Here is a 26383-nt window from a genome sequence, read left to right as displayed (position 1 = left end):
AAACAATGGTGTCACTATCTCATGTGGACAATTTTGTATTTTGGAGTATTATGGATTTTAGAATTCTGGATAGGAGATATTCAACCTGCATTTTGTGAAATGGTCAGTTCACAAAATATTTGCAAAAGGTCTACAATAATGGCAGAGAGTTTACTTGTAGCTCTGAAGGCAGAGATCTTTGATGCTTTGATTTTTCCAGTTTGCCACCTGTCAGGCCCTTGTCAGCCATATGTCTGGCACTTTTTCTTAGGCTAAAATATGCAGGTTAGTAATAGGTCTGGTTTATTTATATAGTGCAGGGGTGAACAAAGAAAACCAAAATGCTCCTGGGATTTGCAGTCTGGGGAAGTAATTTAGAATTCTCAGTCAAAGAGCTCTAGTGCTTTATCATATTACGAATCCCAGGACTCCATAGGATCCCGTTAAGCAGTTAGGGTGGAATGCATAGTTGCATGGTGTGAAAGGTCCCCAGAGGTGGCCCATCCCTAATTCTAATCACTATAAGAACAATGTAAGAATTATTGTGATAAGAGATTCTGACTCAAATGGTGTTGGGCCAAACTCCCAGTGAGAGGGGAGATTTATTCCTTTTATCTTCAATCATGAAGAATATTTACAACATTATAAATGTGTTTTTGCTAAATAATTTTATAAGACACCATTAGAAAAGGGTGAAATATGATTTTACCAGTAAAAAAAGATATTATTATTATTATTATTATTATTATTATTATTACTTTATTTGTACCCCGCTAGCATCTGCCGAGGGATTTGATGCGGCTTACACAGACCAAAGCCCCAAAACACAATACAACAATACAATACCTAAAGCAAATTAAAAACAGTTAAGCAGAAAAACAATAACCGTAACAATACAACAAGACACTATTAAAACTAGGCCGGCCAGAGTAGGGGTACAGGATTAAAAGTGCTGATGTGGCGGGAGGAGTGTAGGATTATAAAGCAAGTGCAGTGTGCAGTGTGCAGTGTGCAGTGATCTTGGTTCTCTAAAGTGCTTCTAGGACTTGGTGCTGGAGGTTCCTAATCTGAAAAGGCACATCGGAACAGCCAGGTTTTCAAATTCTTTCTGAAGACTGCCAATGTAGGGGCCTGCCTGACATCTTTCGGGAGGGCGTTCCAAAGTCAATAATAGAGAATCTATATCCCTATTTTAGATGCAAAAGTAGCCTAAATCAGAACTTAATTGCTATTTATTTCTGAGGTGCTGTTTAGAAACAGATTTAATCAGAGATGAAGTCTTTATACTAGAATTCTAAGCCTGGAGTGCTAATCAATAATCAAAGAAATATCAAAACGTTTCACCAGGCTGGCACTGCCTCCCCCATGGAGGCCACCTGGATCTGGCAAGCCTCCTGTGTTGTCTGGGCAGCAGAGGGAAGCCACACACCCTATGTACACACCTCACTTCCCTCCATGGGATCACCAGGACAACTTGTGAAGGAGATAAGGCAAAATGACAACACCCATCTGTATCACAGTCTCTTGTATCGTATGGAGTTTGGTGCAGTACCATAGGATCCCATGGAAAGCAATGGTTTTAATCTGGAGTACTGTCCCTTATATCCTATGGGGTTTGGTGCAGAAAAATAGGATCCCATGGAAAGCAGTGATTTTAACCTGGATCACCGTCTCTTGTATCCCATGGGGTTTGGTGCAGAACAATAGGATCCTATGGAAAGAAGTGGTTTAAACCTGGTACCAATCTCCTTTAACGTAAGGGGCTTTGGGCAGAGCAAGGGATCTCTTGGATTTTGGATACTGTTGTTTCTCCTGATTTAAAAAAAGGTAATACTGTCTTTGTGATGAATGGAAGATGAATATATTGTCAGCTCCTAAACTTCCACGTGTAAGTCTGATGGGGAGGAAGAATTCCAAACGGGGCCATTTTCTCCCTTAAAGGGATGTTCACCCATGCTTCCCCTCCCCCCAATGTGATGAGGTGGTTAGTGCATTTAATATATGTTTAGAATGCGCCTATACCTAAAGGCTACCATAATATTTAACATAGAAAAACAATTGATTTAGAGTTTCATCAAGTTGCAAGGTTGAAAACATTTACACTGACCATTTAGTGTCCATGTGGTCATGAAGAGTCAGAAGCGACTGAACAAGTAGGTTAGGACCCTTCTATACATGCATTATACCGGGGTTAAATCAGCTTGAAAGGGGGGGGGGGTGACATTTAACCAAAGAATGTGAGCAATCAGGAGGAATTGGGTTATAGGCTGAAAGACATGTTTTTTAAAAGCAATTCTTTCAACCTGGTACCGTTCCTGAGAAACACACACATTTCCATGCCTGTGTGTATCCCTGCAGGCATGGAAGAGATGTGTTCTTCTTCCTTCCCTCTTGTCTGGACTCCAACCTGCCTCCATTCCTCCCCCCTTCAACTTACTGGGAGTATACTGACAAGGGCCTGGAGAGACTCTCCTGCCTCCCCTCCGCCCGGGCCTTTGGTGAATGAGCCAAAGGGAAATCTCATCTCCCCTACCCAAGGTTCTCCTTTGGCTCTTCCAAAGGACGGGGGAGGGAGGCAGGGAGTCTTCAGGCCTTGTCCAGTCTTCTCCCAGTAAGTGAAGGGGGAAATGGTGGGCAGGGAGGGGAAGGCTGGCAGGGCCATTTCCCATCCCTGCTGATCCAAGATCAGAAAGGGTAGTATCTGGACATCAGCCCTGCAAAACCATGGGGGTTAGGCTAGCTGTGTGGTCTCCATCACAAGAGGAAGTGGGATTTAAAATCCCAATTTGTCTTGGATTTTTTTCCTGTCTGAAAGGGCCCTTAGAAGCTGTGATGAAAGTTAGACCAGTTCCCAAATAGTACTGGCTACAACTGCCCTGACTGCCATCTCATGTTCCCTGGACTCAGGCAGCCTGGGAACATGAGATGGCAGTCCCCTGTCCTCCCTGCCCCCCCCCCCCCAGCTCCTGAACAACAGTGGCCCCCAGATCCATCATGCCACTTACCTTTTCCTTGGTCCTTGCTTTGACTGAAGCAACATGGACAGCTAAGTGAATGCCCAGTAGCACCAAATTGTGTTTGGTGTGGCTGAGCAGTAGAAACTCCCCTCTGCGGCAGCTGAGGGAGTCCCAATGAGGATATGTCCATTTATTTAAGGAGTTATCGAATCATTTTCAAAGGTAGGGAGATTTTCCATTACAGGAGTTTTATATCAAAAGAAACAGCATGCTTTTTAATATATGTACAGTATATCTTAGAAAAAGAAATATCTCCTGCCAAAATAATATTAAATGTTATTCAAATGTTACTTTGACGAAGAACAGGCGAATAATCACATATTAAATTGAGGGCAAGACTTAAGAGAACAAATAATTTTTAATGTCTAGTAGACAAGACATATTTTTTCATTATACACATGTGAATGTGGAAAATACTTCAAAGTAATGACATCTGAAAAAATCACATGTTGTATGGAAATTTAAATAACTAGAAATTATGTTCAAATGTTGGTCATTCTTTTCTGATGCAATGGTTGTGTGATATGGCAGAGAAATATAAATTCACTGATTTCTGTGTAATGAGAATTCTTCTGAGGTTTCTGAGACCTTGAAGATCTGCAATAGGAAGGGATACTGAATAAAGTGCCAATGAATTCCAAAGTACACAACTTGGCCAAATTATATTACAATTTCCCAGTATTGTACTAGATAGTGTGTGTGGTTAATAAAAAGAAAGGGAAAATATTGTCATTTAATTTCAAGTAAATATTTAATGTAGTCTAAGAGCTGCAAGATTGGAGAAGGGCTGTTGATGACAAACAGCAATACCTCTCTTTAAAGAAAGAGTGGACTACTGTACTTCTGCGATATTTCAGTTAAATAAGCTAATAAGTAACCCTTGAGATGTCTATTCAAAAGTAAATTTCTCTGTGTTCTATAGAACTGCAGCCTTAACTGCAGCCATTTGGCTTAGCCTCTGGCTAAGCCAAATGGCAGCTCTTGGTTTGGCAGGCACTATAGTAAAATATACCTGGAAAGTAACAAGTTGGGAAATGATGATAAAAAGTACAGAAACCCTTTAGGCTTTTAGACATACATAAAGCATAGCCATGCTTACAGAGCTGAAGGCAATGTTCGGAAAAGGTTGGTTAGAGGCTATCAGTGCACTGAAGGGATTGTTACATGCTATCAGTTTAGTAAACCCTTATGTTTAAAAATAGCCCCCAAATATGTATTTACAAGATAGACAGATCTGTCTTGGTCTGGCGGGCAAATAAGCCATGTGTTAAAGACTCTAAATATGCATCCACAAGATAGACAGATCTGTTACAGTCTATTGGATCCATCATAAGCTCCTCTGAACAGCTCTAAATAGACTGCATAGAACACAAACCCTGCAACTTGATGAAATCTATAGATTACCCCCCCCCCCCCCCGCCCCAAATGAGGAGGACAATGCTTTGAATCATCTGGAAGTATCTAATTTTGCAGTTAGCATCACTGTCATAAATATCTTATTGAAGTGGGATAATGTGCTTGCTTTATTAGTATCTCTGACATGAATACTTTATTAGAATGGAATGGTTTGCCTGTTCTATCAGTTCCATTTGCAGTTACATTCAGTTGTTTTGGAATACTCTTTACGGCATTTTTTTACTACCCAATTCCCATAAGTGCCAGATTTTATACCTGGGAATGAAATTCAGACCACCATAAGCAGGGAGAGCCCAAGCCATTTTGCTGTCTGAAGACAACAATAATTGGGCCTACTCCTCTCATTCCATATTTGACAGCCAAATCTTATTTTCATGCTGGTGAAGGGATAGACTTCTTTACTGAATGAATCTGAGAGCAGCAGACAAACTTAAGATTTACAGAACAAGCTAGCACTTTTTCCTATCCTCTGCCATTTGAAATCTGATGCAGTCACCATACTCTGAAAAATGTTGAACATGTTTATAGTCAGGAGTCACCCCAATTCTCTGACACTTTGCATTGCTAAGCCATGATCACTGGACTAGTATGGATCACAGTGTGTAGAATGCAAAGGCATTCCTTCAAGCAGCAATCCATTATTTTGCAACATTCCTACTTTTTATTATATATTTACCTCACATGCAGATTTGAATTTTCTGTTACTATAATACATTTGAGCAGTAATGTCTGTATGTTCTAAGCCTAGAGAAGTGGTTCTCAACCTGGGGTCCCCAGATGTTTTTGACCTTCAACTCCCAGAAATCCTAACAGCTGGTAAACTGGCTGGGATTTCTGGGAGTTGTAGGCCAAAAACATCTGGGGACCCAAGGTTGAGAACTACTGGCCTAGAGACTTGTAAACCAGTGCCCATCAATGTTTAAGTCTACAACTCTATAAATACTAATCTATGAATATCATGGATATCAGCCAGCCTGCCAATGTCTTAAATCAAGAAATAGTTTTCTAAGATCTACAGAGATATTCGCAGGAACAGCTCAGCAAGCGAGAGTCTAAAAGCAGCAGGCCAAAACCCAGAATCTCAAAAGCCCTGGCTGATACTCAATGAAAGACTCCCCCCTGGGCAAACAGAAGACTGGGCAACTTGGAAGGCACTGAACAGACTGCGCTCTGGCACCATGAGATGCAGAGCTAACCTTAAGAAATGGGGCCACAAAGTGGAGTCCACAACATGCAAGTGCGGAGAAGAGCAAACCACACACCACTTGCTACAATGCAGTTTGAGCCCTGCCACATGCACAATGGAAGACTTTCTTATAGCAATACCAGAGGCACTCCAAGTGGCTAGCTACTGGTCAAAGGAAATTTAATATAATGCCAAGGGTTTTTTTAAAAAAAAATGTGGTTTTTTAAAATACATTACACCTGTACCCTTGTTCTGCTCCTGATACGATAAATAAATAAATCCATGCACACTCATCTGTGGGCACAGATCAGCATGCCCACACATGAGTGATCATAGGAATTGCAACTCCAGGCTGAGGATGAGGACAGAATTTATGAACAGTTGAACACTACCACATGTGTTTCACATCCTTGCTCTTTCCTGGTTAAACATAATGTCCAAAAAGGAACTAAATAGTGGAACTGATCAATTCCTTGCTAAAACACAATGGAGGCTCAAACAAAGGATGCAGTTATTCCCATCCATGAAAAAGCTATAATTGGGCAACTATTGGTTAGTTTCTAACAGTATATTTCTGAGCAAGAACTGCAGTTTGTGGTGGCTTCCCAAATCTATTGGATTAGAAGGATTGTCTAGATATATTTCAATCTGATTTCAAGTCTGCCAAGAGACAGAAACAACTTTTATTGCCTGCACAACTATGAAGGAAACTGAACAGAGAGAGTATAACCATGTTAGTTATAGTTATGGACCTTTCAGTGGCTTTCAAGACAATCAACAATGGCAATTTTTGTACCAGTTTGCTGGGATAGAATTTGTTCCCTTTTTGGGTTTTTTAGGGCTCAGCTCTGTCCCGCCAACACATCCCATGCTACATAACATATCATTGACACAGTTGGAAGAAGTTGTCTGAAGGTTTGGAGAAAGCACCGTCACTGTGCTAATAACACTCAACTGTATTTCTCCTTTCCACCTCAGTCCAAGGAAGCTGTTTTGATTCTAAACCAGTGTTTTTAATCTGGAATGGATTGGATTAAAGTGACTAAATTAAACCTTAATATGGCCAAGACAAAGATATGCTTGGCCAGTTGAAAGTTGACCAGGATATAGGGACTGAACCTGTGCTCAATAAGGTTTTACACTCCCCCTGATGTAGGTTCACAACTTTGATGTACTATTGAATTCAACTCTATAAAATCAGATTGCTGAATTTGTTCTATTCTAAGATACCCTTGATTATATGACACACACTAGTTTCGGTACTACTACCAACATAAAAATTCATAAGGCACACCTGCAATTTGAAAAAGCACCCCATTTTTAGAGGTGTTTATGTAGGAGAAAATGCATTTTAAAATAGAAGAAATACAGTATTTCAGTGGCCAGGAGTACCTTTGCATAGGTAAGACTTGTGCACTAGAAATGTCTCATCTAGCTATGGTAATACTTGCCACAATTCCATCCTGTTTGGTTAATTGTAACACATCCTATGTTGGACTATCTCTGAAGAGCATTTGGAGATTTCTGCTGGTTTACCAAGCTGAAGCCAGGGTAATTATCAGGAACAAACAGCTCAATTGTTACAACGCCACTGGTGACCAATCTGTTTCAGAATTCTGGTTATGACTTATAAAACTCTATATTGCTCAGGTCCAAGTTATCAGAATGTCCATGTTATTCCATATGGCCAACTGTGTTAAGGCCTCCAATCCACCACATCCTCACAGGTATATGCTGATATGGTGAAAACACTGGAGGAAGACCTATGTGATAACTGCTTCCAGATTCTGGAACTTTCTTCATGGAAGGTTAGACCAATCAGACTCCTTGGTATTCTTCAAAAGGCAGGCAAAACCATTTTTAAAAATTGAGCAGCCCTTTCAGGAAGTGATGTGCAATATTGTATGTATTTGGTATTACTGTTCATTTTACTGTATATGTTTCTTAGATTGTTTTAAATACTATTCATAGTTTAATTCTATGAATGATGTGAAATTTCATTGTACTTATTTTGCCTTTGTACTTTCAGTTCCATGGATGAGCTCTGGGCCCCAATGGAATGATATCATCATCGTCATCATCAACAGCAACATTAGTAGAAGCAACAATGACAGCAACAACAAATGCTTAGAGTCAACAGATTTGTGTAGATTTGTATAGTACAGTATGTACAGTATATTTACAGTATATACAGTATATTTCTGTGGTATGATTGCTAAAAATCTTTTCCTCTTCCCCTGCCCTCTTTCTCATCATCTTTTTTGCCATTACTATCTTGATTTGCCAAACAAGAGAAACCATTCCCTTCTATGAAAGATTTCTTCTTCTTCTTGTAAGCCAGACAGCTTCTTTCCTATTTAAATTTAATGTGAAACATGCTTCATTTTAGTCACTCACTATGTTTGCCTTGGGCTACTGAATCATAGCTGACAGCAAATTAATAACTAGGACAGAGTGATTAGTTGAGATTACAGGTTCCTGAAACCCTACCTGATCATTTACCATTGTCACAATACTTAGGCTAGACATTATAATAGATTAATAATAGTCATAAAGTGGACACAATTCCACTGTACTAACCTCTCTATGTTTATACAGTCTGATTGGTCTGACTGTATTTTCCAAATATCATTGATATTCTGATTAAAAGGGAAAAATAATAACTTCTACATTTTTTTACTTTAGAGTTTGAGCTTTTAAGAGCATTAGTCAAAATATTTTGGTCACACAAACGATTTTACACTCATGTGCTCTCTCAGAGCCATTTACTCAGTAAACAGCTAAAATAATATTAACCAAGAATTTAGGTTTTTCTCTCTCTGTTCTTGCAAGGTCAGACTCGGAAAGATAAATTTTCTTTACAATCCTTAAATAGTTTGTTCAAACAAAAGAAATCAAATTTTATGCTGGATAAGCTTTGATAAGCCAACATTATCCCTTTTCCTTTGTTTTGTGGAAAGAACTGTAGGTTTGCCTGCTCTTCTCTAATAAACCATACATGAGAAAAGTATAAGAATGTACTTAAAGAGACCCATTTCCTATTCATCAATGCCTTAGCCAGTCTGCTTGGTTTACAAATATCGAGAAATATTTCATTACATATTTTGCAGTCAGACCAAATATAAAAGGGATAAATGGTATTTCACCATAATCCCAATTGCCACTGAATGAGGGCTAATGAAATGTTGTTGTTGTTGTTGTTTTTTTAAATGATGTTTGTACTTTAAATCTCTACAAAGCACGACCATGTTCTAATCATAAAAGAGCTCACTTGCTCTTTGGCCCTTTGAGAAAAGAATTTTTTTAAATAAAAAATATAATGACTGTCAAATACAGAGGATCATTCAATTCCAAAATAAAAGATATATAAGAAATGGGAAATGTTTGTAAAAGTGCAGCATTATCTGAAAAAATGATACATCACCATTTTTAAATACTTCCTAGAGACACTTTCAAGTGTAATAAATACAAAATAGGCAAAAACTCATAGTGCTGCATACAATTTGTTCTCATTGTACTATATCCAGGAAATAAAATTCAAAAGAGTGAAACAAAGTAATTCACATTCTAAAAGTTTGGACTTGATCTGGAAGGAACTAAATCCATTTTTACAAAATCAAGCTGCAAACAAAGAGAAAACGGCAGAATTATCCTCTTGCTCACACTTTATAAAACCTCTCTAACAAACAATAAAACCTCTCTAACCGCTTACCTCTTTATTTGAGACTTACACCCATTGAATATAATGATGAATGAATGCATATAGGATTGCACTGCTGAAAGCTCACATAAATTGGCCAGTCTATTGAACCAGGGGAAATTAATACATGAACTTTAGAATCATTGTACGTTTTAAACTGTCTCGTGATTCCATTATTTCTCTCTCTCTCTCTCTCTCTCTCGTATGCAGACATTGCTACCCTTGTTCTCATGTATATATGTCTAGACCCAGTGAGGTTTGAGACATGCACAGGTGTTACTTTCAATAAGCATTGCTATTATTTTTTCTCCTTTTTATTATGTATTTCAAAGGCATCTGAAAACAGCTCAATAAATATTAGAAGAGTGTTTCAGGGTTGCAGTGGGAGCAACTGTCTTACCTCATACTCAAAGTCCTCAGTTCTATCTGCATCACCAGGCAGACTCGAAAGATACTCGTTACCTTCATAAAATTCATGTTCAACCGGGTGAAGGGAGTGGCAGCTATGTAGAGTTGAACAGAACAATAACACACGTTAGGCACCATATTTTCAAAACATGTGCAGTAACCTTTTCATGCTGCTCAAAATACTTAAAATACTTGAAAGACACACCTTTAAAGGCCAGGATTAAAAAAAAAGATTGGACAAAAATGTGAGGTGCAACTTTAATACTACTTTATAAGACAAGAACTGCCAACCAATTTTAGTATGTCTTGGAGCAAATGAATTTGAAATAGATTTGTTGTCTTGCCACTGAAACCACTAATACTCTGGGAATTTAGGAAGATACCTCTGGCATGAGCTTGCACTGTTGCTTGATACACAAAGGGACAATGTATTAGCATAAAAACACCAACAATAACCTCATCACACTAGAGAATGAATCCACTTTAAATCCAGTTGCTGCCTCCTGCAGAATTCTGGGGTTTTTGGTTTAGGGAGGTGCCTTTAACAACCTCACTAAGAAATAAATTACTCTGTAATTGTTATAATAGTCCCTACACGAGGTTCTCCTGCGTTGACTGAGATAGAAGTCATTATTGGGGTTGGAAATAACTGGCTGCTCCCTTTTTAGGCAAAGGGAGCAAAGAGATGATGGGGAATAATTTCGACAAGTGAGAAGGAAGCACACAGACCAAAGAAAGATATGGGAACTGGGGAGGGGGGAACTGCAAGCATAATCTAGGTCCATGTTTTTCTTTCTTCCACTGGAAACTATACAAGCATTGATGCATCTATGCCTCCAACAACTGCATTAAGGTAAGAGTACCACTTCTTTTTATTTTCCAAGAATCTGTTCCACCATCACCTCCCCCTACAACTCTGTTCAGTATCATCTTATGAAGTCAGTCCACCTCCATCAATTTGTCTTATTCCTATTTAAAGACAAGGCATGTCTAAATCCTAGAGAACTGTGGTAGGATTGTGACCTCCCCTTTGACTCTCCTGACTTTCTTGATATCAGTAGTTTCCTCCCTTTCTTTTAATACATGCTTATACTTTCTTTTTCTTTAATACTATATAATGGTAAACAATATTTTTTGTCCAGTTTTCCAGTTGTGTATGTAATGTATCATACCTGTCAGAAAGCAAGAAGGGACAGATATCAGGAACTGGGGGTGTGGTTGGCCTAAGTTTGGCCAGTGCCATAATGTGCTCGAACGTAATATCTGTCTGTGTGCTAACATCTATGAGCCGCACATCTTGTATGCTCCCATATGTTTTAATAAGAGGTGCTCTTCGCAGAACTTGAACTACTATGGGCTCTTTTGCATTACGAAATGCTTCCACTGCCTCTTCATGAGTGACTTTGGACAGATCTTTCCCATTGACCTAGGAGAAAAAAGTTACTTAGGTTAGTATTACAGGAACACACATATATTGTGATTATTATGACAACACTGATCAGATCATTTTACATAACACTTCTATGTTACCAAAACAAGAAGAGAAGTAAAAGTTTGCAGTGATAGTTCCATATGATTATCTTGCTGGAATTAGAAATAAATAAATAAAAATAATACATAGTATTTTGTCATAGTTTTTTTAAAAAAAAAAACTTGCAAACATCCTAAAAAGGAAAAAAGACCATCTAAAAAGTTAAATGTGTAATTCCTTGGTAATGAATAAATCCTTTTAACATAAAAATAAAATAAAAACATCTTGATCTACAGTACAGAAGAACACACGAAGCTGAAAATGCTGGTAGATATTCCCCCCAATATTTTTCTGTTAGTACGAGGAGCTAAATTTATATCTAATGCTGAGCAGAACAAACCTTTAATGCTTTTGTAAGCTTGCATAATGTATGGGCTAAAAGTTCAATAATTATAATTTGAAAGAAAGTGCTAACATGTCATCTTCACTCAATCTTATCACAAGCTTAGAAAAGTTATAGCTTTGAACTACTGTCCTCTATAATTGTCCACTGAGTAGTAATTCTGTCTGGAGTATTTTGAGAACTGCAATGCAAACACATCTCTTCCTAGCTCTCATCATATTCCATTTCTATGAGAGAGAATTACAACATGATCATACAGTCATGTTCAAGATACAAGATCAAGCACAGGCACTTCATGGCTGTAACCACTTCAATCCTCTTCAGCCTCAATTTCCCACAAATGAACTGATATTAATTTGTAGTACTGATTTCTACAAAAGCCTTTGATTCATAGGTCAACTTATTTTTCTTGAATCTCTGAGATATACAAAGCCTTATATATCCCATACCGTTCCAATGAACATTAATGGAATATAATGTTTCTTTTCTTAGAAAACTAAATAAAACCCTGGCTTGTGTCCATCTTCCTTCACTCCCTCCCTCCCTCCTTTCCTCTTTCCCTTCTTAGCCACTTCATGATGGGCTGTTGCACCTCTCCTGGGCTTTCACCTTATTTTATGGTTATTATAACTATTTTGAACACTTGGGACATTTTGACCATAATTTACCATTATATTATTTTAGTTTTGAAGTTGCTTACTTGGTCTTTTGTTATTTGAATCATTTTGAGCTTGTCTACACCAATGACTCACCTTGAACCTACTACTGGCTGTCTCCACAATGCCCTGATATAGTTAAGCCCAGAAAAGAAATAGGTATAAATAGGTAATCCAGTAGTTGAAATCCATTCCTCACCCTTATCTTAAGAATGTTAAGTCAAAAAATGTGTGGCCTTTATTGTAGGCTAATATCTAGATTGTGCATGATATTGGTTACAATTAAAATGTCATGGTTGGCCTCCTTTTTAGTATTCATAATGTTGAAAGCTAGAATTCTGACATCATAAATCCCGTTACAGTCATGACACACTGCAATGACTAAAAGTAACCTCTCAACCTACCTTAGATGACAGTAAGGTGAACCAATTGATATAAATCTAAGGCACTGGAAAGCAGGAGATAGATAGATGATGCATCCAGCCCTCTTCTGTCAGCAGTGTAATTAAAAAATCTGGTATGAGAAGACAACAGTGCACCTGGCACCTCACTGGTGGGAGAGGGCTCCATGCATCATTGCTCAGTACCCTGTTGTCCAGTTTCTTGGAACTCCTTCAGCTGATGAAGCTGCTGGACTTCTCAGGTGGGTTTTAGGAGACATCGCTACAAAGATGAAACTCTGTTAGTGTACTCTATTGGTCAATACAGTATCTAAGTGTTTGCTTTAAAATACTGATTTTATATTTTTTTTCAACAGAATTAATTAGAAGATAAAACACCTAGAATCATAGAATCAAAGAGTTGGAAGAGACCTCATGGGCCATCCAGTTCTTTGATTCTATGATTCTATGATTCTAGGTGTTTTATCTTCTAATTAATTCTGTTGAAAAAAAAATGATACTAAAGCTGTAAAGCTAGATAGAAATTTTACATATATCAACTTGAGTTCTGTGGGCAAAAAAGTGGGATATAAATGTAATTGGCTACTGCTGTTAGTCTCATTGATCCCACCAAAGAGGTTGGAAAGCATTTGTTGGAGCAGATGGGCTAATTAATCCATAAGCAATGTGTGAATGTTAAGTAAAGAACTATCTCTTCACGTAGAAACCATATCACTGCCTTGTTTAATAATGCTTCTGTTTAATGAACACTCTTCGCCTTTTGGATAAACTGTGAAATCTGGGCTGCTTGTCAAAAACTTCCCCAGAGTGGCTGGTGGCCGTTAGTTGGAAGGGAGCCATCCCCCTTTGATTATCTCTCTAAACCCAGCCACGTGCTTACATTTATCAATATCAGAAAACAAGAAAACAGGGCTTTTTGTCTTTGATGCACACACATCCACATGCTAGCTCAAACAACTGACTGACACTGGCAGATTGCCACTTTCCAAAGGCAGTCATTGACTACGCCACATCTTTGCCAAGCACGAATGCAAATTTGTGAAATGAAGCACAGGGAAAAAAGAGGGGGTTACAGACAGATTATACAAACAATGGCAAATAAAATGGCTATCCAATCCTATCTTAGTAATTGGAGTTAGACTGTTAAATCAAGGATAGCCTTTCCAGATTTCTTTTTTTTCTTTGTCTTCACCCCCTCCCCACCTTTCTTGATTCTGTCCTTCTGCTATTACTACCCTTTGGTTATTACTGGAGAGGGAGATTTCCTTTTTACAAGGGACATATCCTCATTTATCTTCATTATCTCATTATAGGCATTCATACCCTGTTCCATCAATACAGACCACCCATTATTTTCAAAATAAAACATAGAAGGAAATGTGTAACAACAGTAGCAGTATAAGCAAATAGAAAGAAAAAGAGCTTCAGGATTAGAAAGATATAAACAATATTACTGAAATACTCTCTGTGTGCATATCTTTGATTCAATGACTTTCATAGGTTTTTCTTAGGCATGAATACCCGTGGTGGGGGTGGGGATGGAGTTGGAGTGGGTGTCAGTTCCTTTCTCTGAAACAGAGACCACTCAGTTACTAACCACATCTGACTGTGCTTCGCTTGCAAGATTAGATGGAATGGAAAAACCTATGGTGAGTTTTTTCAATTTTTTGGTTGCTTTGAACAAACTTTGCATCACTTTGGGCAAGGACAGGGGACAATCTCAAGTTTGATGGGAATTCAGGGCAGTCTGGACAGTTGAATTTGATCTGATTCAGCCTAATCTATTGTTTAAACTGGACACCTGTGTCATAAACCTTTCCCTGCACTTATCAGTGCAAGGAAAGGGGTGGATCATGCATGTACCTCCACATCTACCTCTGTTCCTAGCAGGTCATAGTATTCCATCAATTTGGGGGCACCTATGCTGATGTCAGAATGGGGTGCCTACACAACCAGCATGAAAGAGGGGGAATAAACCATTTTTTTCTGGCTGTTCACATATACACCCCTTTCTGGCACCAACAGAAGTGTGAACAGTAGCCCAGAGCTCACATGGAGCTTTGTGTCTGTGACATGGAGGAGGTGAGATGTGGGTCAATCCACTGGAGCAGATTCATTCTTGGCCTGTCTGAACAACAGTTACAAATTGATCAGAAATGTGCTGAGTCCAGTGCTGCTCTGGAACATATTTACTCAGAGTGAAACTGTGCAATGTAGATTAGCCCTAAGTTATTAGGAAAATTCGATGGTAGTGTTGTGCTCTGTGAAAGAGACATACAAGGCTTAACTTAAGACATTGTCAAGTTCATGGAGTAGAAAGTAGTTTCCAGTGTGAGATTCCAGACATTCCTAGCTATGAAGGTGATTATCTTAAATTTGGAATAACACTAGTTTCACCAGGCCTTTCAGAAGGACAATTTCTAGCATTATTAACCAAGAGAGTCCATACAGTTTTTCTTCCTTAACAGAATTTCTTATGGAAGGGAAAAAAAAACTTGGCAATATAGGAAGGCTACAGGCAGTGACTCTTATCTGGATGCCCATCTGCATGAAAATTTCCTAAAATGAAACAAGATTATAACATAGTAACAGGTTTGTTTAGAAGTCCTCAGAGCCGTAGCTGGGATGGTGGTGTGTGTTAAGGATTCCAACCCCCCTCAAAAAACCCTGGTTTACTCATGAATTTTAACTGGTTAACAAATTTATGAGTATTTTTTTTAACCTGACACATTTTAGGGCAGGGTTGAACTTTTAACCCCCCCACCCCTCCAGCTACGACCTTGGAAATACCTATCAATACTTTCACCAAATTATGCAGAATATAATGGTTACCTAACAAAGGGTAATAAGTAATATTATCAATGTTAACAAGAACTAGAAGAACAAACAGGACCATATTTATTAATAATTACTTTGTTACATGGGAGTATGATTTCATTATTAAAGGCATTCATACAAATTCTGGATGAAAACCAGCCAACCGGGAAATATGTCAACCCTACATGAAGGAATGATGTTTTATTTCTTACATTGAGTTTTCTCATGTGGTGTACTTGACTAAAATCAAACTGTCTCTCATCATTACTGATGTTTTATTCCCAACAGCAAAATAGAATGTGGAATTAGCAAAAATCAGGGCAGTTAGTTGTGACTGATGGGGGGGGGGGGGGAGGAAGAGGCATGGAGAATGAAAAAGAAGGTTATGCCCAGCAGTATATGGCAGGAGATATATATATATATATATATATATATATAGAGAGAGAGAGAGAGAGAGAGAGAGAGAGAGAGAGAGAACGGTGCTGTTTATTAAAAAAACTGGAAAAAACAAATTCCTTAGCTTTGTGACTCTTTATATTTTTGTACACTTTTGCAGAGTTTTGGTTTACCTTCCAAGGTAAAAGTTTTTTGTATGCTCATAGCCATAGACATATCAGGCCATACTAGTTATAATTTTTGATCTATGTAAGAATACTGTTTAGCACCACAGAAAGCTTCTTAAAGCATGGATTAAAAGCCTCAGTGCACTCAAAGCCTTCTGACATGGGAGCTGGCAACCATCACTGGCAAAAAATGAATTGGATAGAGACAAAAAAGGGTGGGGTTGAGAAAAGCCTTTCTCCAAGTACCTAGCACTATGTGAGCACAACATTCATTCAAAAGAATACAAAGGGATTTTTTTGGGCAACTCATCAAAAGTAACAACATACAAGACCAGAAATAAATAGATAAAAATGAGAATAAGACTCTCTGGACTATCTTCCAAAAAAAATTGTGTGCCCTGACAAATTTGTGAACATCCTGAGGCTCCTCCACGATGACATGATGGCAACGGTCTTGGACAGCAATGGCTCCCAAAGTCACCCATTTAAGGTGGAATCAGGTGTCATCACTATGATACTTCACCTTGTTGAAGGGAAACTTCCCACTGGAGTGGAAATCATCTATCAGACAGATGACAAGCTATTTAACACCAGCAGAATGAAAGCCATAACCAAGGTCACAACAACATCTGCTACAGAACTCCAATATGCTGATGACAATGTAGACTATGCACATTCAGAAGACTCACAAGCCACTCTAAACACCTTTGCAGAAGCATACAAGAAGCTCAGTCCCTCATTTATTTATTTATTTATTTATTTACGTCACTTATATCCCGCCCATATCAACCCGCAGGCGACTCAGGGCGGTCTACATTGAACATTGAGAACCAAAGTGCTCTTCCAGCAGTCACCAGCCAATTCCTCTGCAATGCCAGAAATACAGCTTAATGGTATAACATTAGAAAATGTTGACCGTTTCCACTACCTTGGCAGCCACCTCTCCAAAAAGTCAACATTGACACTGAAATACAACACCGCCTGAGCTCTGTGAGTACAGCGTTTTTCCAATGGAAGCAGAGAGTGTTTGAGGACTGGGACATCCGTAGGGAGACCAAGGTGCTTTTTAAAAATAAAACTGTTGTCAACCCTGCTATGCACCTGTGAAATGTGGACTGTCTATAGATGTCACACTCAACTCCTAGAACAATTCCATCAGTGTTGCCTCCAAAAAATCCTGCAAATCTCTTGGGAAGACAGGTGGAAAAATTTCAGTGTGCTGGAAGAAGCAAAGACCACCAGCACTGAACCAATGCTCCTATGCCATCAACTCCGCTGGACTGGCCATGTTGTCTGAATGCCTGATCACCATCTCGAAAGCAGTTACTATACTCCAACTCAAGAATGGGAAATGTAACATTGGTGGACAGGAAGAGTTAAAGATGGGCTTAAAGCCAACCTTAAAAATTGTGGCATAGACACTGCGAACTGGGAAGCCCTGTCCCTTGAGTACTCTAACTGAAGGTCAGCTGTGACCAGCAGTGCTGCAAAATTCAAAGAGGCACGAATGGAAGGCAAAAGGAAGAAACATGCCAAGAGGAAGGCGTGTCAAGTCATCCCTGACCAGGACCGCCTTTCACCTGGTAACCGATATCCTCACTGCGGGAGAACATGTGGATCAAAAATAGGGCTCTGCAGCCACCTATGAGCTCACCGCCAAGACACCAGACTTAAAGGACCATCATCCTTAGGCTATGAGGGATCGCCTAAGTAAGGAAGTAAGGACTGGAAGGAAATCATGTTAAACTGCATTAATTCTACAACGTAGATGCACCAAACCTGCACAAATGAGGGAGTACAAAGTCATATGATGCATTTTCTCCAAGCTTAACCCCCCTTCCTGATGTCTTCTGGTTCTGCTGAAACTGGCAGATAAAGTGTTACATTACGCCTTAACAAATTCCAACAATATGAAATAATGTATCCATTAGTGAGTGTAATTCAGTAAACCTATGGAGTTCAGCCATATTGGAGATCTATGGATTAAAAAGTGATTGAACAAATTAAAGCTTTTTCCAATTTTGCCTATTAGTAGAAGACATCTGTGTGAAGTGATAATTCCCATAGAGAAAACAACAACATTGCATGTACTATTCAGTGAAGGTGGTTGTATCTGACTGTATTGTAGAACCATCATACTGTCACCAAACAAAATGGGAAGCTGCTATGCATGCAGAATCTGCATATATCACATCTAGATAATATTCCAAATTCTAGGCCTTCCCAGATGGTGGTTTAATGAGCCTGGAGTGTATTTAATATGCAAATTACATGTTATATTGACCAACTGATTTTTAATTATTGTAATTCTGCCTTATGGTGATATAGATTCAGCTAGCTGTAATACACATAAAATATATGAAGTTATTATTTAGCATAATTAGAATTCCTCAGTTAATTATGAAGCTAAAATGTTTTATTTTGCTTGGCAATTCATTTGACCACATACTGTATAACTGTTGGGAAATCTGTGACATATAGCAATATTTATAGGAATAAAGAAAAAATGAGCAACTTTGAGTGACTGTTCTCTTGTAAACTTTCCATGCCTTCTGTTCTATACTCAACACAGAATCTTAGGATAAGACACAGAGTTCTTAATGTAGAGCTACACAAGCCTCATCACACTTGAGTATTTTCCCATTTTAATCACCTTTAAATGCTGTGACTGCCTCCTGCAGAATTCTGGGGCTTGTAATTTAGGGAGGGATATTTAAACGGCTCATCCAGAGAAGCCCTGGACCTCCCTAAACTATATTCTGCAGGAGGCAGTCAGGGCATTTAAAGTGGATTAAAGTGGAAAAATGTTCAAGTGTGATAAGGTCAGGTCCATCTAATTCAATATTTCTCAACCTTCTTGATGCTGCAACCCATTAATACAGTTCCTCATGTTGCAGTGACCCCCAACCAAAAAATTATTTTTGTTGCTACTTTATAACTATAATTTTGCTACTGTTATGAATCATAATGTAAGTATCTGATATGCGGGATGTATTTTCATTCACTGGACCAAATTTGGCACAAATACCCGATACGCCCAAATCTGAATACTAGTGGGGGGTGTGTGTGTGGATATTGATTTTGTCATCTGAGAGTTGTACTTGCTGAGATTTATAGTTCACCTACAATCAAAGAGCATTCTGAACCCCACCAACAATGGAACTGAACCAAACTTGGCACACAGAACTCCCATGACCAACAGAAAATATTTTGATGGGTACGAACCTTGAGTTTTTGAGTTGTAGTTCACCTACATCCAGAGAGCACACTGAACTCATACAATGATGGATCAGGACCAAACTTGGCACAAATACTCAATATGCCTAAATGTGGACACTGGTGGAGTTTGGGGAAAATAGATTATGACATTTGGGAGTTGTAGTTGCTGGGATTTACAGTTCACCTACAATCAAAGAGCATACTGAAACCCACCAATGAAAGAATTGGGCCAAACATCCCACACAGAACTCCTATGGCCAACAGAAAATACTGTGTTTTCTGATGGTCCTTGGCGACCCCTCTGACACCTCCATGATTCCCCCCCCCCCCCGGGTCCTGAACCCCAGGTTGAGAACCGCTGATCTAATTAGACATTTTTCAGCATTTCTACAATGAATGACTTAGTTCAGGGTCTGAATATTATTTATAGGCCCTAATACTTCAACTGAAGTGTCTCTACAAAGAAAGAAAAGAATTCAACAAGTCATAGAGCAACAACTAGCATTGCCATATGAATGGGCCACTTATCACTGTCATCACAATTCATCCTCTCCCGATGCTTCAGATTAGAGGTCTCCCCTGAACCGAGCAGTTTTAAAAAGATAGATAGTTGCCTTCTGGCTAATTGTGGGAGTTCTTTCATTACTATAAAAAGCCTTTTTATACCTCAAGTGACTTTATAAGGAGTGAATAATGAGACTTAAAGTCTTGCAAAAGATTATCCACTGATCAAATGCTAGGGTAAATTATGGCAATGGTGACCTTTTTACTTGCTGAGTTACTTCAAACTGCTGCTGTTGGCACTTTATTAAAATTATCAATTTATGAAGTGCAGCTAAGGTTTGAGGAAGTTGGTCTTCTTCTCTATATTTCTCTTTATTGCTTTAGAGATACACTGATTTCAAATAACAGATATTTTAAAAAGAAATTGAATGGAGCTATAGCCACAATCCACCTCACTGTTGAAATGAACTGATCTAGAAAAGAGTCAGACATTGCCAAGAGCCAGAGAAAGTCACTTGGCACCTAGATCAGGTTACCTGCCAGCTTTGGCACTCTGATTCAAAAAGGCAATGCTTTACTAGCCATGGGCATATTCACGCCTAGTAATACTTTGTCTGCATTCAGCACGTCTCCCGGAGCAGAGGGTACATCTGTCAGTGCTGTCGCTTTTCCCCCTGGCCATGTCTGAATCAGGATGGTGCCAAAAAAATGAATTCCAGTACACAAACCAGCCTGAAAATGTCTAAGAGCGTATCTAAGGCAGCATTATAAGATAAGAGCTTGGGCAGTGAGTCAGAAAGTCCCTATATGAAATGTATGACATTTCAAAAGAGCTAGTTGTCTAAGCTATTTTACTTCCTGTAATATCTTGGGCTAGCAATGTATTCCACCATACATGTTCATTGATCAGCTAATTACAGTCCCTTATTAATAATATGGATATAAAAGTACTTATTTACCAACCTTATACAGTTGACATAAGCAAAGCTGATATTCAGTTATTTAAGCAATAGATGGATCTAAGTATTATTCTGCCCATATATTTCAGATGGAATTTGTACTTTTTGGAAACAAATTCCACAATTGTGGCTCAATTTATCATAAAGTAATGACATTAAATACTTTAAAAGGTACCAGGTCAAATCTGACATTGAGGTTAAGTAGGATCAGACACGCTTACTACTTGGATGGGAGACCTTCAATGAATATCAAGTGCTTTGTTTCAGAGGAAAGAACTGGCACCCTCACCTTGGTTATTGCTTGCCTAAGAAAATCCCATGAAATTCCTATGAAGCTGCCCTAAATTAACAGTAAAGGAACATAAATGACGCAAGTATTTTATATTTCAAACTCTATCTATATTCATATTATGCATATAATCAGTGCATCCAATATACTGAGCTAATCTTGTGAACAGACAGTAAATATCCCAGGTAAAACTGTGGAGTAGGGTTCACCTTTTGAGATTTTTCACTAAGTTGATATCTTAGATGCTATAAGATAGATAGTCCTTAAGCAAGGATGAAAGTACAGTCTTTTTTATCTCATTTTCAGTAGCTTTTGTATAAGAGTGTAGTATTTTATGTTACTACCTTCCAAATTTAAATATAATAACATTAATGTAATGTTCTTTGGCACCCATTCTTCTCATATGAGGTCCACACTGCATATGGCTCCAAAAAATCCCACTTCCACATATTCAAAAAATATACAACAACTATTGTTTCCATATTCTGTATGGATAAATGCTATCTATGATAAAAGATTTTGATTCCATTCATACATATATGGTCACTACAGTGTTCATAAAGACAAAAAAACCCCAGCTAATCACTGTTAAATCACAATCTCTCTCTGACGTGAATAATGTCATATGACCTTATCACATTGGCTGTCGGACTCATCACATATTGTGACAAATTTGGAGGTGCCCAGAGGGGGAATCCATTGCTCCAAGCCCCGCATTGTCTGACTTACAGTTAACTTCCAATGGGGGAAGCATCTGCCACCTGGCTTCCTCCCATTGTTGATGCAACATCGGAAGCCTCCCACAGGGCCGTAGCCAGAAAAAAATTCAGGAGGGGTTGAAATTTCGGGGGGGGGGTGTGTGAAAGTTTCGCGGGGGGGGGGGGGTTGAAACCTGCCTCCTAGCTCACGGTGAAGCAAAGAGCACAGCAGGGGGCAGAGCAGCCTTCAATAGTCTACAGCTCCACCCCTGTCAACCACCTCCACCAAGTCTGGCCTCCTTAATGAGAACATTCAACACACACACCCCACAATGATAATAATAATAATAATAATAATAATCCTTTATTTGTACCCCGCTACCATCTCCCGGAGGACTCGGTGCGGCTTACAAGAGGCCGAGCTCAAATACAACAGTAAAAACAACAACAACAATACAGCAAAATAACTCAAAAACAAGGCAATAACATTAACAACACACCATGATGCAATTAAAATCTGTGGCAGGGCCAAATGTAATAATTAAAATTAAAAAGTGCTGGGCATGACCAGGTGAAAAGGGTAGGTGTTTGGAGGGGGATGGGCATGCAGTTATCCTGGCTGGGGCTTGCCTGATGTCCTTAGGGAGAGAGTTCCAGAGTCAAGGGTCCACCACTGAGAAAGCCCTATCCCTCGTCCCCGCCAATTGCACTTGCGATGCAGGTGGGATCGTGAGTAGGGCCTCTCCAGTTGAACGAAGAGATCGTGTGGGTTCGTACACAGAGATGCAGTCACGCAGGTAGGCAGGTTCCAAACAGTGTGAATAAATTGTCAATATTTGCCTGAGATAGTGCTTGCAGTTCTGGAGGGACTCTTAATTTTTTGCATCTCATAGACTTAGCATGGGGATTTGGCTAACCAGTTAAAATTCATGAGTAAACCAGGTTTTTTTAAAAAAATCTGAAACAATTCGGGGTGAGGGTTGAACCCCTTACCCCCCCCCCCTCGCTACAGGCCTGGCCTCCCATGTAGCTGGAGCAGTGGCATATGCCGGTTCCACTTTAGTTTAGCTATGGAGCCCCATCAGAAGTAGCTGTATGTCATGGGATGGGAGCAGGCAGGCTCCATGATGAAATTAAAGTGAAACTGGCATATGCTGTTGAATTCAGCCCTGTCTGATAAGGTCATAAACCACTATAAAATTTTAATTTTTCCTAGTCTCAGGTTTAACATATTATAGCAGACAACAAACAAAGTATTTGAAAAGATGTTACTAATCAAGATAGCCAAAAAAGTTACATGGAAAGTATAAACTGACATTGTAAGCTAGGATGACAAATAGTCATCTCTCTGAATCCATAGATTTAGTGGATACACATAGATTAGATTGTGTATCTGATACTGAGCATCTCCCCCCCCCCCAAGTATTTGTAGTTCGCCAAGGGCCGGACAATGGATTCTGCTGCTTCCTGACCCAGCGCACATAACTGGGTTCCTGTCTCTTCTTTGTGAACTCTCTGACTTATGCACTGGACTATGGACTCTGCTACTACCCAACCCAGCGCCCATCGCTGGGCTTCTGCCTTTTTCTTATTGACTCTCTGCTTCATGAACTGAACTGTTTGGCACATCCCTGGCCACAAACTTCCTTCTGGTGCTTGCCTTGAAATGCAAGCAGCCTCAGTTTCCACGCACCTTTGCCAAAGGACTATGAGATCTCCAGTTTGCGTTATAATAAAGATCCAATATTGTAATAAACTTTCGCTGGGGATGGGGGAGGGATTGTCTCATGAAATGTAAGATATATGAAATCTGTGTAATGGAATATTGTATGAAATGTACTCTGGTCCCCCTCCCTGCTTCTCCTCTTTGACCCATGCCCCAAAAGGAATGTGACCTGAGGATTACTGTGACAGGGAGGAAACCCTTTGTCCTCCCGAAATGGTTCATATTTACATTTGCATGGGCCTATAGTTGGCCCCCTCTTCAAACTTACTTTCAGAGCAGACAGTAAGATGAGAGGAGGGTCAACAGAAACTCAAGGATAAAAAGCTGATTGTATCATTTTTAGGTATTTGTTGATCCCCCTTGTTTACAAGGTTCTGAGGTCCAAATACCAGCAACAGCCCCTTTTCATACTTCCTCCCAAATCCCATCTCAGACCAGGAAACTCATTGTTCTCCTACCTAGCACCCCACCGTGTAAAAAACAAAAGCCACACAGATGCCACAAAGGCTGCCATTTCCTCAGTCTTTGTCAGGCTTCGTCCCGCCTCCTAGCTGCCGATTGGTCCATCTTCAGAGGCGCTAGAAAGGCACTGATTGGCCTCCCAGAGGCAGCGGAGCCCGCTGATTGGTCCAGAGGCGAGGCATGCTGCCAAGCCTCCTCCCAGCTGTTCCGCGGCCAGCCAATCAGCACGAAGCTGGCTGACAGAGGGCGGGCGGGATTTTTGAAACTGTTTTCCTTTGTCTGTGTACTATAAAAATGCTTGGAAATTCTGTAAAACCATACTTGCAGAGGAATGATTCCTGCAATGCATCTGATCTCAGCTGAATCACAATAAACGCCTCGGTCACTGAACCTCTTCAGCCTCCGGTGGGATTAATTCTTAATATTTTTCATTCTTTGGATTGGCTTTCGCTGGCTGCTCACCGAGGTTTAAAGACCCCAACTAGTGGATACACATAGATTAGATTGTGTATTATTATTATTATTATTATTATTATTATTATTACTTTATTTGTACCCCGCTAGCATCTCCCGGAGGACTCGATGCGGCTTACATAGGCCAAGGCCTCAAAAGCACAATACAACAATACAATACCTAGAGCAAATTAAAAATAGTTAAGCAAAATAAACAACAACAATAACAGTACATCAAGACATCAAGACACTATAAAACTGGGCCAGGCCAGAGAAATGGGTACAAGATTAAAAGTGCTGATGTGGCAGGAGGTATGTAGGATTATAAAGTAGGTGCAGTGTGATGTGTGCAGTGATCTTAGTTCTACTAAAGTGCTTCTAGGACTTGGTATTGGGGGTTCCTACAGATTCAACCATTCACATCCTAAAAATATTCTCTCTCACACACACACACGAATTTAAAAAGCCAAAAACTTGATTTTGTAATTTTATATAAGGGCCACCATTTGACTATGTCTTTGTAATGTATATAATAGGGCTTCGGTATCCATACATTTTAGTATCTTTGGGTGGTGGCGGGGTGTGTGTGTGTGTCTTGGAATCAAACCACAGCAAAATGCCAAGGACACACTGTATATAGGACTTTGCAAGTACATTAATAGTATCTTTGAGGAAGAAAGCAGACACAAATGCAATCAAGGAAACATGAGATTATTTGTTTCCGATACAAAAGGACAGGAAATAAATCTTCAGTGAACATAAATATGCTCAATAAGTAACAACTAGAGGATTACCTCAAGAAAGCCAATACTATTTGTATTAACTTTCCCACAGTAATGGGCTATCAGCAATTACCAAGGGCTGATAAAATGCGATACAAAAAGACAAATGCTTTGGTTTTCTTAAATGGAATTTGAGACCAAAAATGCTTTATGTTTAGCCTTCCGTTTACAAACATCAGGAGCTATGAAGCTGTGGCTCCAAGCACTTGAAAACTCTGTACTGTGCAAATTTTCTTGGAAGATAGTTACAAGGCAGACCATCCACCAGCAGAATGGTAACTGGTCACAGAAAGAATTCCTCCTCCCAGATATTTTTTTTTAAATAATCTTTATTGTTTTGTACATATATAAAAATACCAAGCTTATCGACTACATATAGACAGATAAACAGAGGGGAGAGGGGGGGGATTAGGGGATTACAGGAGGGAATAGGGGGAGGAAAATACGAAAGGGGGGGAAGGAGGGGGGGCGAAACCCAAGGGGGGGGTGGGAGGGGGGTAGACACACTGCAATGGTCAACAGAAAGCTTGCTCCTTGTCCGCCATGCAGACTGTGACTTCCATCTAGCTCCTATAAAGAGAGTCCAAAGCACCACTTTTCGTCCCCTGGTTTATCTTGCACCTCGCTCTTTATTCTTGCTAGTGTCTCTTCTGATCTGCTTTAAATCCGTTAGGATTCGTATTTCTTTTTTTCGTATTTGTCAAAGTCGGACCAATCGGTCTGCTTGATCGGACTACCCGAATTTGATTTCAGCAAAAAGGTAAGTTTGTCCATGTCTCTAAGTTCGGAAATTTTAACTAGCCATTCCTCTAAATCCGGTAGCCTGTCTTCCTTCCAGTGTCTAGCAAATACAATGCGGGCTGCGGATGAGAAGTGCATCCACAAGACATCTTCATTAGGGCTGAGCGTGAAGTCCTCGTCCGTCAACCCCAATAGGAAGTACTCCGGCTTTCTTGGAAATTTCCTCTTGAAAATTTTTTGTGCTTCTTCCTGGATCCCCAGCCAATATTTTTTTGCTTCTGCACAGGACCACCACATATGGAAGTAGGTCCCTGGCTGCTCTTTACATTTCCAGCAAAGGTTCTTCAAGTTCTTATACATTTAGTGAAGCTTATAAGGTGTTAGGTACCACCTATGGAATGTTTTTAACCAGTTTTCTTTTAGTGTTACGGAGTACGTGTATTTTAGCTTTCTCTGCCAGATCGCTTGCCATTCCTGTAACCTGATGGGGCGCCCTATATTTTTGGCCCAGAGGGTCATGCAGTTTTTGATTT

General features: G+C 39.5%; 1 protein-coding gene across 3 annotated transcripts in view; it reads right to left on the bottom strand.

The window, feature by feature from the left end:
* Positions 1–26383, bottom strand: part of PDZRN4 (PDZ domain containing ring finger 4) — a 292487-nt gene that overhangs the window by 31867 nt on the left and 234237 nt on the right. For all 3 annotated transcript variants that reach the window (XM_060777598.2, XM_060777599.2, XM_060777600.2), the window contains 2 exons: positions 10879–11132; positions 9699–9801 (listed from right to left, as the gene is read on the bottom strand). In XM_060777598.2, coding sequence (XP_060633581.2) covers positions 9699–9801; positions 10879–11132 — 357 coding nt within the window. The remainder of the gene's footprint in view (positions 1–9698; positions 9802–10878; positions 11133–26383) is intronic.

The sequence above is a fragment of the Anolis sagrei genome, chromosome 5 (assembly GCF_037176765.1).
Source record: "Anolis sagrei isolate rAnoSag1 chromosome 5, rAnoSag1.mat, whole genome shotgun sequence".
Taxonomy (NCBI): Eukaryota; Metazoa; Chordata; class Lepidosauria; order Squamata; family Dactyloidae; genus Anolis; species Anolis sagrei.
The sequence above is the reverse complement of the archived record's forward strand: the minus strand, read 5'-3'. Positions and strand labels throughout refer to the sequence as shown.